The 13,077-nt window shown below is 62.3% G+C and overlaps 4 protein-coding genes across 4 annotated transcripts; 3 read left to right on the forward strand and 1 right to left on the reverse strand.

The window, feature by feature from the left end:
- The first annotated feature begins 277 nt into the window (after positions 1-277).
- Positions 278-4,170, forward strand: UBTD1 (ubiquitin domain containing 1). Its single transcript, XM_052676835.1, has 3 exons — positions 278-400; positions 3,143-3,370; positions 3,461-4,170. The coding sequence occupies exons 1-3, from the start codon at positions 334-336 to the stop codon at positions 3,844-3,846; spliced, it is 681 nt and encodes a 226-aa protein (XP_052532795.1). The 5' UTR covers positions 278-333; the 3' UTR covers positions 3,847-4,170.
- Positions 4,171-4,276: 106 nt separating this feature from the next.
- On the forward strand, positions 4,277-7,731 carry ANKRD2 (ankyrin repeat domain 2). Its single transcript, XM_052676833.1, has 9 exons — positions 4,277-5,212; positions 5,458-5,571; positions 5,648-5,809; positions 5,922-6,029; positions 6,112-6,210; positions 6,385-6,483; positions 6,607-6,705; positions 6,787-6,885; positions 6,955-7,731. Exons 1-9 carry the CDS (start codon positions 5,093-5,095, stop codon positions 7,057-7,059), a joined length of 1,005 nt encoding a protein of 334 aa, XP_052532793.1. The 5' UTR covers positions 4,277-5,092; the 3' UTR covers positions 7,060-7,731.
- A 123-nt stretch (positions 7,732-7,854) lies between these two features.
- On the forward strand, positions 7,855-10,181 carry HOGA1 (4-hydroxy-2-oxoglutarate aldolase 1). The gene is made up of 7 exons (XM_052676834.1): positions 7,855-8,111; positions 8,413-8,541; positions 8,615-8,742; positions 8,849-8,983; positions 9,146-9,242; positions 9,365-9,498; positions 9,828-10,181. Exons 1-7 carry the CDS (start codon positions 7,904-7,906, stop codon positions 9,975-9,977), a joined length of 981 nt encoding a protein of 326 aa, XP_052532794.1. The 5' UTR covers positions 7,855-7,903; the 3' UTR covers positions 9,978-10,181.
- A 285-nt stretch (positions 10,182-10,466) lies between these two features.
- Positions 10,467-13,015, reverse strand: MORN4 (MORN repeat containing 4). Its single transcript, XM_052676836.1, has 5 exons — positions 12,887-13,015; positions 12,449-12,546; positions 12,174-12,288; positions 11,953-12,062; positions 10,467-11,724 (listed from the first exon to the last, which is right to left on the reverse strand). The coding sequence occupies exons 2-5, from the start codon at positions 12,513-12,515 to the stop codon at positions 11,576-11,578; spliced, it is 441 nt and encodes a 146-aa protein (XP_052532796.1). The 5' UTR covers positions 12,516-12,546; positions 12,887-13,015; the 3' UTR covers positions 10,467-11,575.
- Positions 13,016-13,077: the final 62 nt, after the last annotated feature.

The raw sequence follows: 13,077 nt of genomic DNA on the forward strand, positions 1-13,077 counted from the left end.
CCCAGGGAAGGGTGGCACACCGGGGGGCGGGGCTAGAGTCGGGGTACGGCGGCGCGGGAGGGACAAAAGTGCCGGGAGGAGCGGACGCGCGCACGTGGGCGGCGCTCCCCGCGGAGCGGCGGCGGGGAGCCGTGGACGCGACGGGGCGGTCACATGCGCACCTGGGGAGGCGGGGCGCGGCGAGGGTTGGCTTTGGCTGTGGGGCGGCTCGGGTGTTCGGACTCGGGCGGTGCGGTCGCAAGACGCTGGGCCCCGCGGTCGAGTGCGGCGTGGAGCCGGGCCGGCCCCATGCCGAGCCGCCCGCGCCGCCGCCGCCGACGGTGAGCCCCCGCCATGGGCGGCTGCGTGGGGCGGCAGCGCCGGGAGCGGCCCTCCGCCGGGAGTCCCCGCAAGAGAGCAGGTGAGGGGCACCGGGGGTCGTGGGGTGTCCGGTGGCGGCGTGTCCTGACGGGGAGCTGTCCGCCCAGCACCGGGAGGTGTTCTCTCCTCAGCGGCGCTCAGCCGCCGCCGTGCTCCGCTGCCTCACGGTTCCCGGGTCAGCCCCGGGGCGCACCGCCTCTCTGCTTTGCTGGGGATTTCCCCACTCCTTCTCCGTGCGCCCCGTCGGGGCTGCGCCGTGCCGGGCTCCTGGGGCGAGCTGCGCGCATCTCCGGCGCGACACCGGAGTGCCACGGATACCTGTGCCGGAATTCGCTCGTCGTGCTTCGCCAGCCCTTCGTGTCCCCAGCGTGTCCCTATGTTGTCCCTGATGCGTCCCCACCACGGCACTCTTGGACCGGTCAAGGCGGGGGCAGCGCTGCCTCTGTTGTAATTCGCCCCGTTGCGCCCCAGTGTTCCCCAGTGGGCCCCGCCAAGCGCCGGGCAGGCGGCACGGTGAGTCACACCCTGCCCGCTGCACCCACACGGGGAGGAGCAGGAAGCACCGTGAGCGGGGACCCCACAGCCTGGGTCTCTCGCGGGACAAGTTTTCCCACAGGACAGTGTCCACTGCTGGTGAGGAAGTCTGTGAGTACTGACTGGCACGGAACAGGCAGCGCTGCAGGATGCTCCTGGGAGGAGGGCTTGGATCCGGGTGCCCTGTGCTACTCGCTGTCCCTGTGTCCCCTCTGACACTCCTTTCTCTAGGAGTGCGACCTGAGGCTGTGGGCTCTGAACTGCTACAGCTCCTAGGTAATGTTCAGGGACATTCAGGGACAGGGGGTGACCCTGTGGGGTCCAGAGTGCTGGAAACTGTCTATCTGGAAGCAACCTTGCTATGAGCTGAGCTGTGCAGGAGCAGGTAAGCCATGTTGGGCAGGCTGCCTGCAGGTCCCATTGGCTTGAGTGAGAGCACAGCTGGGCACATCCTAACCCCCCATGCCCCCTGAGGGCATGGAGTTGCACAACGGGCCGGGAATAGAGCAACACAAGGTGATTAGAGACTGGGTCCAGGCTGGGTGGCAGCAATAAATAGAAGAGGCTTAGCTCCTGCCTACCTGGGCAGGGCTGCCAGTGGCAGTGGGGCCACAGCCTGTCCCTGCTCCTACAGAGTGGGTTCCCTGCCACGCTGCCCACTTGGATGCCTGTCTGCAGCCCCTGGATCCCTCTTCCTTGCAGCCCTCTTCCCTTTCCTGGAAGTGGAACTGGGGCATGGTGATGGCTGGGAGCCATGCTGTCTGGCTGAGTCCATCCCTAACTCTGAGGGACCTCCTTTCCTGGCAGTGCTATCTGCTGTGCCATCCTGTGCCTGCTCCCAGCTGCCGCATGGGGCCACAAGCGCAGCCACCTCTCAGGCAATGAAGGTGACAGCAGCAGGATGAAGCTGTGGGACAGGAGACCTCCAGCACCTGCTAATCCCCATGTGCCCTTGTCTGGCTGATGCTGCAGAGAGAATGTCCTGCTCTCACTGAGACGGGGACATTCCCCCAGCCACTATCTCTGGTGGCCCAAAGATGGTGTGGTGGCCCACTTGCTGCTGCTGTGATGCTGGTGGCTCCCTCCTCTGTGATCCTCACTGCATCCTTCAGGCTGGTGGTGTCCACTGTGCCCAGGGCAGGTGCTGTCTCTGACCTTGCTTTGCTCTGCCACACTGCAAATCCCTCCTGCCCAGCACCGTGACTGCTGAATTGGCAGTGCTGGCTGCAGCCAGCTGCCCTCACTGCTTGAGGACGTGGTGCAGGCAGGATGCTGCCTGCCCGACCCTGCTTGGGTGCTCAGTTCCCAGTTCTCAGGGTGGCTACGTTCTGTGCCGTGGGCCATGTGTCACATCCAACCCCAGGAAAAGCCTTCTGGAGGATGTGACAGCCTGGAGCTGGCAGCAGTGGCTGTCTCGAGTGGTGGTTGCACAAGCAGGCAGGTGGCATCCCCCTGTCCAGCAGGTCCTGGTAGCACTCAGCATCCTTCCTGCCCTGTCACACTCCACTCATTCTGTGCCCCTGCAGGCACGGTGCAGGCTGGCTGCCCCACAGAAAGCAGTGACAGGAAGGAGATGTTGACACTCTTTGTCCCCAGCCCAGCTGGGAGTGACAACAGCTCCTTCCTACCCCACGCTTCCGGCCTGCTGTGAGACTGGTGGCACGGGGCCATTCCCATGGGGCTGGTGTTTCACAGCTTGGTCACACAGGTGTCCCCTGCCACAGCATGGTGCTGCCAGCCTAGGGACAAGCTTTCTCTGCTATGTGGCATGGCATCCAGCTGCAGTTGCCATGCAGGAGGCTGCTCACAGAGCTGTGGGGCTGCTGCAGAGTTGGCAGGGCTCAGTGTGGTACAGTGCTGCTACCTCCCACAGCATTGCCCTGGAGTGGGCAAAGGAAGAAGTCATGCCCCCTCCTTGCTGGGGCTGTAGCTCAGCCCCTATAATCCCTTTCCCTCTCTGCCACACCGACTTATTTCCTGGCTAATTCCCCAAGCTATAAATACTGCTGTGCCTCAAAGGCTCCGGGCCCTGCAGCCACCCCAGGCTGTCCCAGACTCCCCGTTTCCATAGCACAGGAGGGAACCCCCTGCACCCCACTGGAATGCTACTGCATTTCCCATGGCTGTGTTGGGATCTGTCCCTTGGACACCGCTGTGCATGGTGTGGGGTAACCCTGATAGCCCGTGGGTCCCTTTGCTGTACTGGGAAATGGGAGACCCCAGTTTGAGCCTCCCTCTGCCTCCCCAGGCCGCAATGAGCCCCTGAAGAAGGAGCGTCCCAAGTGGAAGAGTGACTACCCCATGACGGACGGGCAGCTGCGCAGCAAGCGGGACGAGTTCTGGGACACAGCACCTGCCTTCGAGGGCCGGAAGGAGATCTGGGATGCCCTGAAGGCTGCAGCCTACGCCGTGGAGGCCAACGACCACAGCCTGGCCCAGGCCATCTTGGACGGAGCCAGCATCACCCTGCCCCACGGTGAGGGGTTGTGGCGGGGGGGATGCAGGAGTGGGGGTCCCCATTTGGGGGTGCCTTGCAAGACTCCATCGCTCACCCCACTGTCCACAGGGTCGCTGACGGAGTGCTACGACGAACTGGGCAACCGCTACCAGCTGCCTGTGTACTGCCTGGCGCCGCCCGTCAACCTGATCCTGGAGCGGGGTGAGGAGGAGGCGGCTGAGCCGGCCGAGCCGCTCCCCAGTGCCCGGCGCGAGTTCGCCCTCAAGGTGCGCCTGTCCACCGGCAAGGACCTGCGGCTCAGCGCCAGCATGGCCGACACCATCGGGCAGCTGAAGAAGCAGCTGCAGGCGCAGGAGGGCATCGACCTGGCCTGGCAGCGATGGTTCTTCTCTGGCAAGCTGCTCACTGACCGCACGCGGCTGCAGGAGACCAAGATCCAGAAGGATTTTGTGGTGCAAGTCATCGTCAACCAGCCACTGCCACCTAGGAACTGAGCTCCGGTGGGGAGCGGGGAGTCCCCTTCCTGCATCGAGGCCCGGTGGCACCTTGGGGATGTCCCATGCCGTGTCCCAGCTCTGCTGGGTTCGTCGGGTCCCCTCCCCAGGGCTGTGGGCTGGAGACGTGGGTTCATTTGCTGTGGAAGGTGCGAGACCAAATGTGTGCCGGGGGGCCCTGCCGTGGGGCTGCCCCTTGGGGAGAGGCTGTGACCTGCCATCCGAGCTCCTGCTGCCTCTGGCCCAGGGGCTGCAGTACCGGGCAGAGATGTCTCCCCTCTGTACATAGTCTGTGTATTTATCAATAAAGCCTTTTCATCCTTCCTCCTTTCTGGGACTTACCGGGGACTGTCCCCTGGCCCATGTGCCCATCTGACATCCGTTCCAGAATCACCTGGCAGGGACAGCTGGGCACGGGGGATGCCAGTGGTCTGAGCTCTGTTCCCCTTTTACAGCCCTGTGTGTCACCCCTGTACACCCCTCTCCCTCCCATCTCTGTGGCACTCATGGGATACCCAAGCATGGCCCTGGGTCCTACACGTGCCCAGGAGTGTGATGTGTCCTCATCTGTCCCTCCTCTTTGATCCCAGGGGCTGGTGCCCAGCGCATTAACTGTCCCGGCACGAGGTGCGCTGCCCTCATCTTACAAATAGGGAAAGCAAAGCTTGGAGTGGCTGAGCAATGTTCCTGGCACTGGGAACAGCTGCAGTCTCTGTCTGCCGGCCCTGATGCCTGTGTGCATGCAGTAAGGAGACCAGGTGGCCATGGGGCTGTTCTGGATGCTCCGGACCTGAGGTCATCCTCCAAAGCAGCATGGAGCCATCATGAGCATCCTGACTGCCCAGGGTGGGTGGCATGTATTCAGGAACTACAGGGCTACTACATATCCTGGCACTGCTCCATCTAGGCTTTGGACCAGCTCTACAAGCCCTGCATGCCCCAGGTCCCTGTGCCCAGTACAGGGGTCCCAGGCATCTAGGTGGGGAGGGGGCACAGGTTATTTTAAGAGCATGCAGGACATGAGCCAGAGGCACCAGAAAGCAGCAGGGTGAGCTCATGGCAAAGCTGCCCCAGTCATGTGGAGCAGGCACAGCTGTTGGTGCCCTTAGGCAGTGGGACGGAGGGGCTGGAGGCATAAAGCCTCACCGCCAGCGGAGCTGCTGGGGCCAGGAACTCTGTGCCTGCAGTGAGGAGAAGAGGCTCTATCTTGCGAGGGCACCCCAGTGGGGCTGAACACCAGGCAGACATGGAACTGGACGAGGAAAAAGGCAAGGAGTTGGAGGTGGAACAGATCACGGAGCTGGATGTAGAAAAAGCAAAGGAGCTCATTGACCAGAAGCTGGCAGAGGAAGAAGAGGAAGAGAAGGTGGGTTCTTGACTATCCTTGGGGATCCTGGCATAATGGCACATTCAGCCAGAAGGCTGAGGGCTACTGCAGGTATTGAATTCCCAGCTGGAGACACTCTGACAGCTGGCTATTGAGCAGAGCAGGTGAGCAAGTGTGAGCCCAGGGGCTGCCAGGCATCCTGAAGACATGAGCAGTGCCCGGGGCTGGATGCTGGGCTGCTTGATGCCCACCTAGAGCTCTGCAGCCCCCCCATGTCTCCACAGAGGCTGAAAGGCGATGGCCCACACGAGCCACTGGCCGTGGAGCGGATGAGCACACCAGAGCTGGAGGAGGAGAAACGCCAAGGCCCCCGGAACCGCGGCATTGAGGCTATCAAGGTGAGGGCTGTACAGGGGAGTGGGATGCAGCAGGGCTCCCAGCCGGGGACCAACAACGTGCTGCATGTCCCCACAGGGCCAGGAGAGGGTGCGGAGAAGCTCAGTGGACCTGCGGCGGGAGATCATTGACGTGGGGAGCATTCAGCGGCTCATAGAGCTTCGCAAGCAGCGCCGCAAGCGCCGGGAGGAGCGGGCAGCCACCCCAGAGCCCACCCCACCGCCAGAGCCCCAGGAGATTGTATGTGCAGGGTGCGGGAAGGGGGCTGCAGCAGCTGGGGATCCCTCCTGGAGAAGCAGGGCACGGAGCCCCTGCTGTCCCCGTGCCCCAGCCCTGCCCCGTCCTGCCCCAGGAGGGTCCCGTGGAGCCAGAGGACTTCCTGCGAGCCGCCGTGCAGGGCAAGATCCGCGTCATTGAGAAGTTCCTGGAGGATGGTGGCCCCCCAGACACGTGTGATGAGGTAGTGCGGTGCCCCTGGGATGAGGCTGCTCTGGGCCAGGGCATTAGAGCCAGCTACCAAGATCATACCTCGGCCCCTCCAGTTCCACCGTACGGCCCTTCACCGCTCCTCGCTGGAGGGACACATGGACATCCTGCAGAAGCTGCTGGACAGTGGGGCCACTGTCGACTTCAGGGACCGGGTGAGGCTGAGTCCCTTCCTACACCTGAGCCACTGGGCATAAAATAGAGTGGGGGGCCCCTAAGCAGAGCTGGGCTGTCCCCAGCCCAGTAGCGACCACGAGTGAAGCTGTGCCAGCGCGGCCTGGGGATTGGCTGGGTGGTGGCGCTGCTGAGACGCAGCTCTGTGTGCCCAGCTGGACAGCACCGCCGTGCACTGGGCCTGCCGGGGGGGGAACCTGGACGCCGTGAAGCTGCTGCAGGATCGGGGGGCAGACCTCAACATGAAGGACAAGGTGAGGCTGGGCATGGGGAAACATTAGGAGCACGGGCAGGCCGTATGGAAACAGGGCTGTCCATATGCTGTGTTAGTGGGGAAAGGGTTCTGATCCATTCTGGCGTGTGCTCCTCCCACCCAGCTGCTCAGCACCCCCCTCCATGTGGCCACCCGCACTGGACACCTCGATATTGTGGAGCACCTCATCCACTGTGGGGTGGACATCAACTCCCCAGACAGGGTGAGTGCAACATCCAGGTGCTCGCTGTCCCCGTGTCCTCTTGGGGATGCGGTGCACAGAGCCAGGCTGCATCTCTTGCAGGAAGGTGACACAGCACTGCACGATGCCACACGGCTCAGCCGCTACAAGATCATTAAAATGCTGATCCTGCATGGGGCTGACATGATGGCCAGGAACTTGGTGAGTGGTGTGAAATGTGCTTATGCTATTGTCTGCCACCCTGATCTCAACCTCTGTCCCCTTTCACAGGCTGGTAAGACTCCGACGGACCTGGTGCAGCAGTGGCAGGTAGACACACGCCAGGCACTGGAGACCAAGGAACAGCCACAAGAAGAGACTGAGGTCCCAGCATGATGGCATTGGGCAGGGACCAGCACTGGGCTTGGCTCCAAGGAACAAGATCCTGCTGAAACTCATCCGTGTCAATAAAACGAGCAAAGAGGAGAGTTTGGCTCCAGTGGTGTGCACTGGGGCTGTGCCAGGGGAGCTGATGGGAGCAGGAGCTGGGTCATTGTGTTCTGTCTCCTAACACAGTGGTGTGGTGACACCATGGGGCTACCATGAGTGGTTTAGTGGGAGGGCTCCTTGTTGTGAGACACCCCAGCACTGTGTGCAGTGCTTTGCAATCCCACCTGGGCACACCTGTGGAGAAAAACTCCAATGAGGGATGTCCCTGAGCTGTGCTGTGCTGGCACTGGGGTCAGCTGGGAAGCAGCAGCCATTCCCTTGCCAGGCAGCCTGGGTGTCCAGGCTGGGTGGTGGATTCTCTTTCATTGCTTGAGTCACCTGGAGAGGACACAGCAGCCACCCTGAATGATGTGTCACTTCTGCTGAGCACCGTGTCCAGTGCTCACTGCCCACAAATGTTGTCACTCACCTTTTTACAGGAGACCCTACAACAACACCTAGAGCACACGAACCCTGCTTATACCCCTGGGACTCCCTGCAGTGCCCATTCTCCTCCTTAGCCCTATAAGTGCTGCATACCAGCTCTGAATGTGAAAACAAAGGGAACACACAGATGAAGTAGCTGGGGCTCATCCTGAGGAGTGTTGAACTCCTTCAGGATCCCAGAAGAGGAGAGCACTCACCCCTTGTCTCCCGCCCAGTGGGGCCGCAGCTCCCTCACGTGCCCTGTCAAACATTAACCCCTCTTGGCTAGGCAGGTGACAGAGGCTGACTGCAGGACACAGGCAGCATGGCGTTCAGCTCCCGCCTCACCTCACCACTCCGGCCAGCCCTGGCAGCCCTGCTCCGAGGGCTCAGCACTCCTCCGGGGCCACAGCCCAAGCTCAACCTCAGGGGCATCTTCCCACCCCTCACCACCCCCTTCTCGCCCACGCAGGAAGTGGACTATGGCCAGCTGGAGGGGAACCTACGTCACTATGCCAGCATCCCCTTCCGAGGTAAGTGCTGCTGCCACCCAGGACCCCATCCAGCCTGTCCTTGAACGCCTCCAGGGATGGGGAACCCAGAGGCCCTCTGGGCAGCCTGTCTCCACAGGAGAGGTGCTCCTGGCCTCTGAGCATCCATGCAGAGCTGCAAGCTCGTGCACCTACCCTTTGCCCCTATACTCATGACTGCACCCACACTGTGAATGCCGCAGCATAGGATGTCTCTGACTGCCCAGGATGTACGGTGGGAGGAGACGGTCCGCAGGAAAAAGCTGCTGACAACAGGGATACCCTCCCCATGCTTGCATTTCAGGGCTGGTGGTGCTGGGCTCCAGCGGGGAGTTCCCCCTGCTGGCACCCCGTGAGCGCCTGGAGCTGGTGAGTCGTGTACGCCGTGCTTTGCCCAGGGACCGCCTGCTGCTGGCAGGCTCAGGCTGCGAATGTGAGTGTGAGCTTGGGGAACAAAGGGGCCGTGTTCCCATGAGGTGTCCCTCACTTCGCTGCCACCTCTGCAGCCACGCGGGCCACCATCGAGCTGACGGGTAGCATGGCAGAGGCAGGGGCTGATGCTGCACTGGTCGTGACACCCTGCTACTACCGGGGAGCCATGAGCAGCGCTGCGCTGGTGCGGCATTACACTGAGGTGAGCTGCGCCCGGTGCCCACAGGAAGACCCAGCTGGGACAGCAGGATGGAGGACACAACCCATGCATCCCCACCCTGCCCTCAGCTTGACTCTGCTGCCCACAGGTGGCCGAGGCATCCCCGGTCCCCGTGGTGCTCTACAGTGTGCCTGCCAACACCGGTCTGGAGCTGCCACTGGAGGCTGTGCTCACCCTGGCTCAGCACCCCAACATCATCGGCATCAAGGACAGTGGTGGGGATGTGAGTGAGGCACGGTTTTCCTGGGAGGGGAAATCCAGGGCTGGCCCCACTCGCAGTGTCACAGCCCTTCCCTGAACCCCAGAGGTTCCACAGGACCCCTGGGTTGCAGACCCTGGGGGGGGACAGGATGATGCCCACCCCCTGGCATGTGTCTCTCCCCAGATCACTCGCATAGGGCTGATTGTCCACAAGACACAGCAGGAGGATTTCCAGGTGCTGTCAGGGTCAGCTGGCTTCCTTCTGGCGAGCTATGCCGTAGGTATGTGCTGCTGCTTTACCAAGGGCACAAATTGCAGGCATGAGAGCACTGCAGGGAGGCAAGGGGCAAAGGACTGGGTGCTGCACGCTGAGCTCACTGCCGACGTACCTACATGTCCCCAGGTGCTTCTGGGGGGATCTGTGCCCTCGCCAACGTCCTGGGGGCTCCTCTGTGCCAGCTGGAGCACCTGTGCCGCCAGGGCCGCTGGCAGGAAGCCCGTGAGCTGCAGCAGCGACTCATTGAGCCCAATGCAGTGGTGAGTAGGCAGGACCCTGGGTGTTTTTGGGAAGCACAGGTGGGCTGGGGAGACGGAACAGTTGCAGGAACTGAGCCCAGGCTGGAAGAAGCAGGTGGGAAATGCCAGCTCTTCTGTGCCAGGAACAGCGCGTGCCTGGTGTAGGACACCTGCCTGACTGAGCATGAGGCTGGCAGGATATTTATAGGCAGTGATAGAGGAAGAGCTGCTTCTTCCCAGGGGCCCTGTAACACTGCAGGTTGGCTCCTGCTGTCCATCAGGGATTCTCCATTTGTGGGACCCAGCCCTGTCCCAGTGAATGCAGTGCATTGCTGCACTGTCTCCTGCAGGTCACTCGCCGGTTTGGGATCCCAGGGCTGAAGAAGGCCATGGACTTGTTTGGCTACTACGGTGGTCCCTGCCGTGCACCCCTGGCACCACTAAGCCCAACCCAGGTAGAGGAGCTGAGAGGCACCTTCAGCACCAATGGGTGGTTGTGAGCTCCTGAGCCATCCCTGCTGTGCAGGCAGCACCATCTGCTCCTGCTCCTTCCTGTGCCTGCAAACTGGGGACCACTAGGAGCTGAGGATGTGTTGGAGACAGTGGTATGTGGCCAGGAGGAAAACACCCATCTCACTCCTTCCTGCTGGACAGGGCTTGTGGAGGAAAAAGCCAACACCTTAGTGTGTCCCAGATTGGGCATGCACTGTTGTCATGGAACCATGACAACTGTCCATGCCAGACCCCTGGAAAACCCACTCTGGGCTCAGGCAGGAGCCCCCCATCCATGTGGGTACCTGCTTGAGGTACTACAGATTCCCACCATCCCTTGGGGTTTGGATGCCCCACGTTGACCCAGCCACCCTCCAGAGCACTATGAATAAACCTGCTGCCTCTCCTCTGCATCTGCTTTCTTGCCTGTGCAAGCAGCCTTCTGCCTGACCCTGGGGGCACAGGTTCCTGCTTCCCAGCAAGATGGACACAGCTCAGGCATTTGGCAACATGGTTTACTCCGCTGAGGCCCTTACAGGCAGCAGCACAAGGCAGGGACACAGCAAGGCACAGGACCGGTGTGGGCAAAACCTTCAGGGAGGGCACAGTTGGGCTTAGAGGGATGCTAGGACCCCGTGCCCTGGTAAGCTGGACCATGCTGGGGGCAGAAGGCAGGTACACATGGGGAGAGATGAGGGATACAAGTGTGGAGCAAGATGGGGAGCTGCTTGCACCCTGTCTGCACCCTTGTCATGCCCTTTTCCCTGCCCGCCCAGCCCAGTCCCCCTGCACCAGACTGGCACCTCATGCTACTTTGTCTCAGTCCCTTGCCCCAGTTTGGTCTGAGCCTGGCTCTTTCTCATCATCACTGCTGCCTTCACCCAGCTCCTTCTGGACACAGCATGAATGGGTCAGGCCAAGTGTCTCCTGGTCCCCATCAGTGAAGATGTCCCCAAGGCAGCAAAATGGGCTGGGTTGGCACAGTGATGAGAGAGACAGTTGATTGCTCTTTCTGTGATCCCAAAAGCATGGGGAATCATGTCACCCTGCCCAGTGGGCACAGCCACTGACCCAGTGTTGAGGGCACAGGCCATGGGGGTGCCCACATTGCCTGGGGACCTGGGCTGGAGAAGCAGGCCAGAGCTACCCCTCTGCAGGCACATGGTCCAGCCAGCTGCCCATTGCCTGCAGCCATAGGCACCCTAGGCAATGGGGCCAGGAGCCAGCCCCAACCCCTACTCCTCTGCTTGGTTCCAGCCATGCCATCCCTCAGTCCCACTGGCAGCTGCTTTGGTGGGGTTGGGGCTAGAGTGGAGGCTCCTGGTGGAGGGGGGAGGACAGCAGTCAGAGGGAGAAGGCACCACGGTGGCCCCAGTAAGCACAGAGCCGCCCAGGGGCACTTGGGTGAAGGGCACAGGGGTCTCTTTGCCCCACCAGCACAGTTTGGCAAGGAGGTCTTCCCCATGCAGTGGAAGGACTCCCAGTCCTGCCAAGGTTGGGCAGCTGGCAAGGAAATGGGTGGCAGTGCCATGGCCCTGCCCTGGGCCAGCCAGTATGAGGGGGAGTCCCACTGCAGCGGGAGGGAGATGCAGGTGCCAGGGGGCCATCACGCTGTGAGGTTGTGAGCAGACTTGGAGGCAGTTTGTGCCCTCTGGATCACTGCCTGGCACTTCTCCCGCCGCAGCAGCTTGTTGTTCTCGAAGAAGCCCTCGTTGCGGGGAACCCCATGGGAGCCATCAGGGAATGTTAGGAGACCTGGGGAGGGAAGGGATGGGAGTCACAGGGTAAGGAGCAGCAGACACTGGGGCCAGGCATGGACAGATGGAGCAGGACACACCAAAAGGGGAGGACAACAGGGGCAGAGGTGGGCAGGACTTTGCTAAGCTGGGGCTGTGCTAGGCTTTGTTGTGCACAAAGCACCGGCTGCCCATCCTGCTGCTGTGTCAGCATGCCCCAAGCCAAGAGGAATCTTCAGGCACTCACCAAAGCCATACACACGACCGCCTTTGAACTCGCCCTCGAAGGTCATGTTGTCATAGCGGGTGAAGACACCAACACCACTAAATTTACCCTGCACAAACTCTCCCTCATACCTGCGTGAGACAGAGAATGGCATCAAGGGACAGGAAGTCTGAGAGCATACATAGCAGGTGCTCACACCAGACCATCTGGGCTGCGCTGAGCACAGAGGGTGCTGTGCTCACCTGGAGCCGTCGGCAAAGCTGAGCACGCCACAACCATGGAAGAGCCCATTCTCAAAGTGCCCCACGTAGGCGGTGCCATCGGCAAACGTCAGCTGGCCGATACCGTGCCTGCGTCCTAGCAAGGGCAAAAGCAGGCAGCGATGGATGGAGAAATGCCAGGGCCTGCCCAGCACAGCTCCGGGTGAGGATGTTCAGGGCAGAGGGACGGCTCAGCCGCTGGGCCACACAAGCCTGGAGTCAGCCGTGCCACGCCACCCCACCCCATCCCAGCTCACCTTCCTTCCACTCGCCGCGGTACTCCTCCCCGCTGGAGTAGGTGAAGGAGCCTTTGGTGAGGGTCATGGCAGCAGCCTCGGGTGCGCTGGGCAAAAAGCTGCGAAGCAGAGATCCGGGCTGCGGCGGGGCGCGGGCAGCAGCACAGAGCCACAGGCGCGGGCAGCCTCAGGCACGGCTCTGGGCACAGCGCTGACCCCGGCCCCCGGCCCTGTCCCTGAAACCGCAGCCGCCGGGCTCAGGTTGCCGCCTGCCCCACCGTAGGGCGCGGAGCCACCTGAGCTGCTGGGGGTGGCGGGCCCGGGAAACGCGAGCGGGCAGCGCCGGCAGCACCCTTGTAGGGGTTGGAGGGCTCGCGGGGCTCCAGCTCCACGCGGAGCCGCACGGGCATCCCCCGGCTGCTGCAGCAGCGAGCAGAACGGCCCCGGCCCCGAGCTCACCTAGCTCCGCGCTCGTCGCGTTCCGCTCCTCCACTCCCCACCGGGGTCCCGCCGAGGGGCGGTGGCGGCGCGGCCACCTCCCCTGCCGGCACCCCGCCCCGTCGGGCGGTGCTACACCGCTAGCGTCCATTCCCGCCTGCAGTTGGCCGTCTCCATGGAAACTGCTAGCATCGCGCCTGCTCATTGGTCAG

This window comes from Tympanuchus pallidicinctus, unplaced genomic scaffold (assembly GCF_026119805.1).
Source record: "Tympanuchus pallidicinctus isolate F22 unplaced genomic scaffold, pur_lepc_1.0 scaffold16, whole genome shotgun sequence".
NCBI classification, from domain to species: Eukaryota; Metazoa; Chordata; class Aves; order Galliformes; family Phasianidae; genus Tympanuchus; species Tympanuchus pallidicinctus.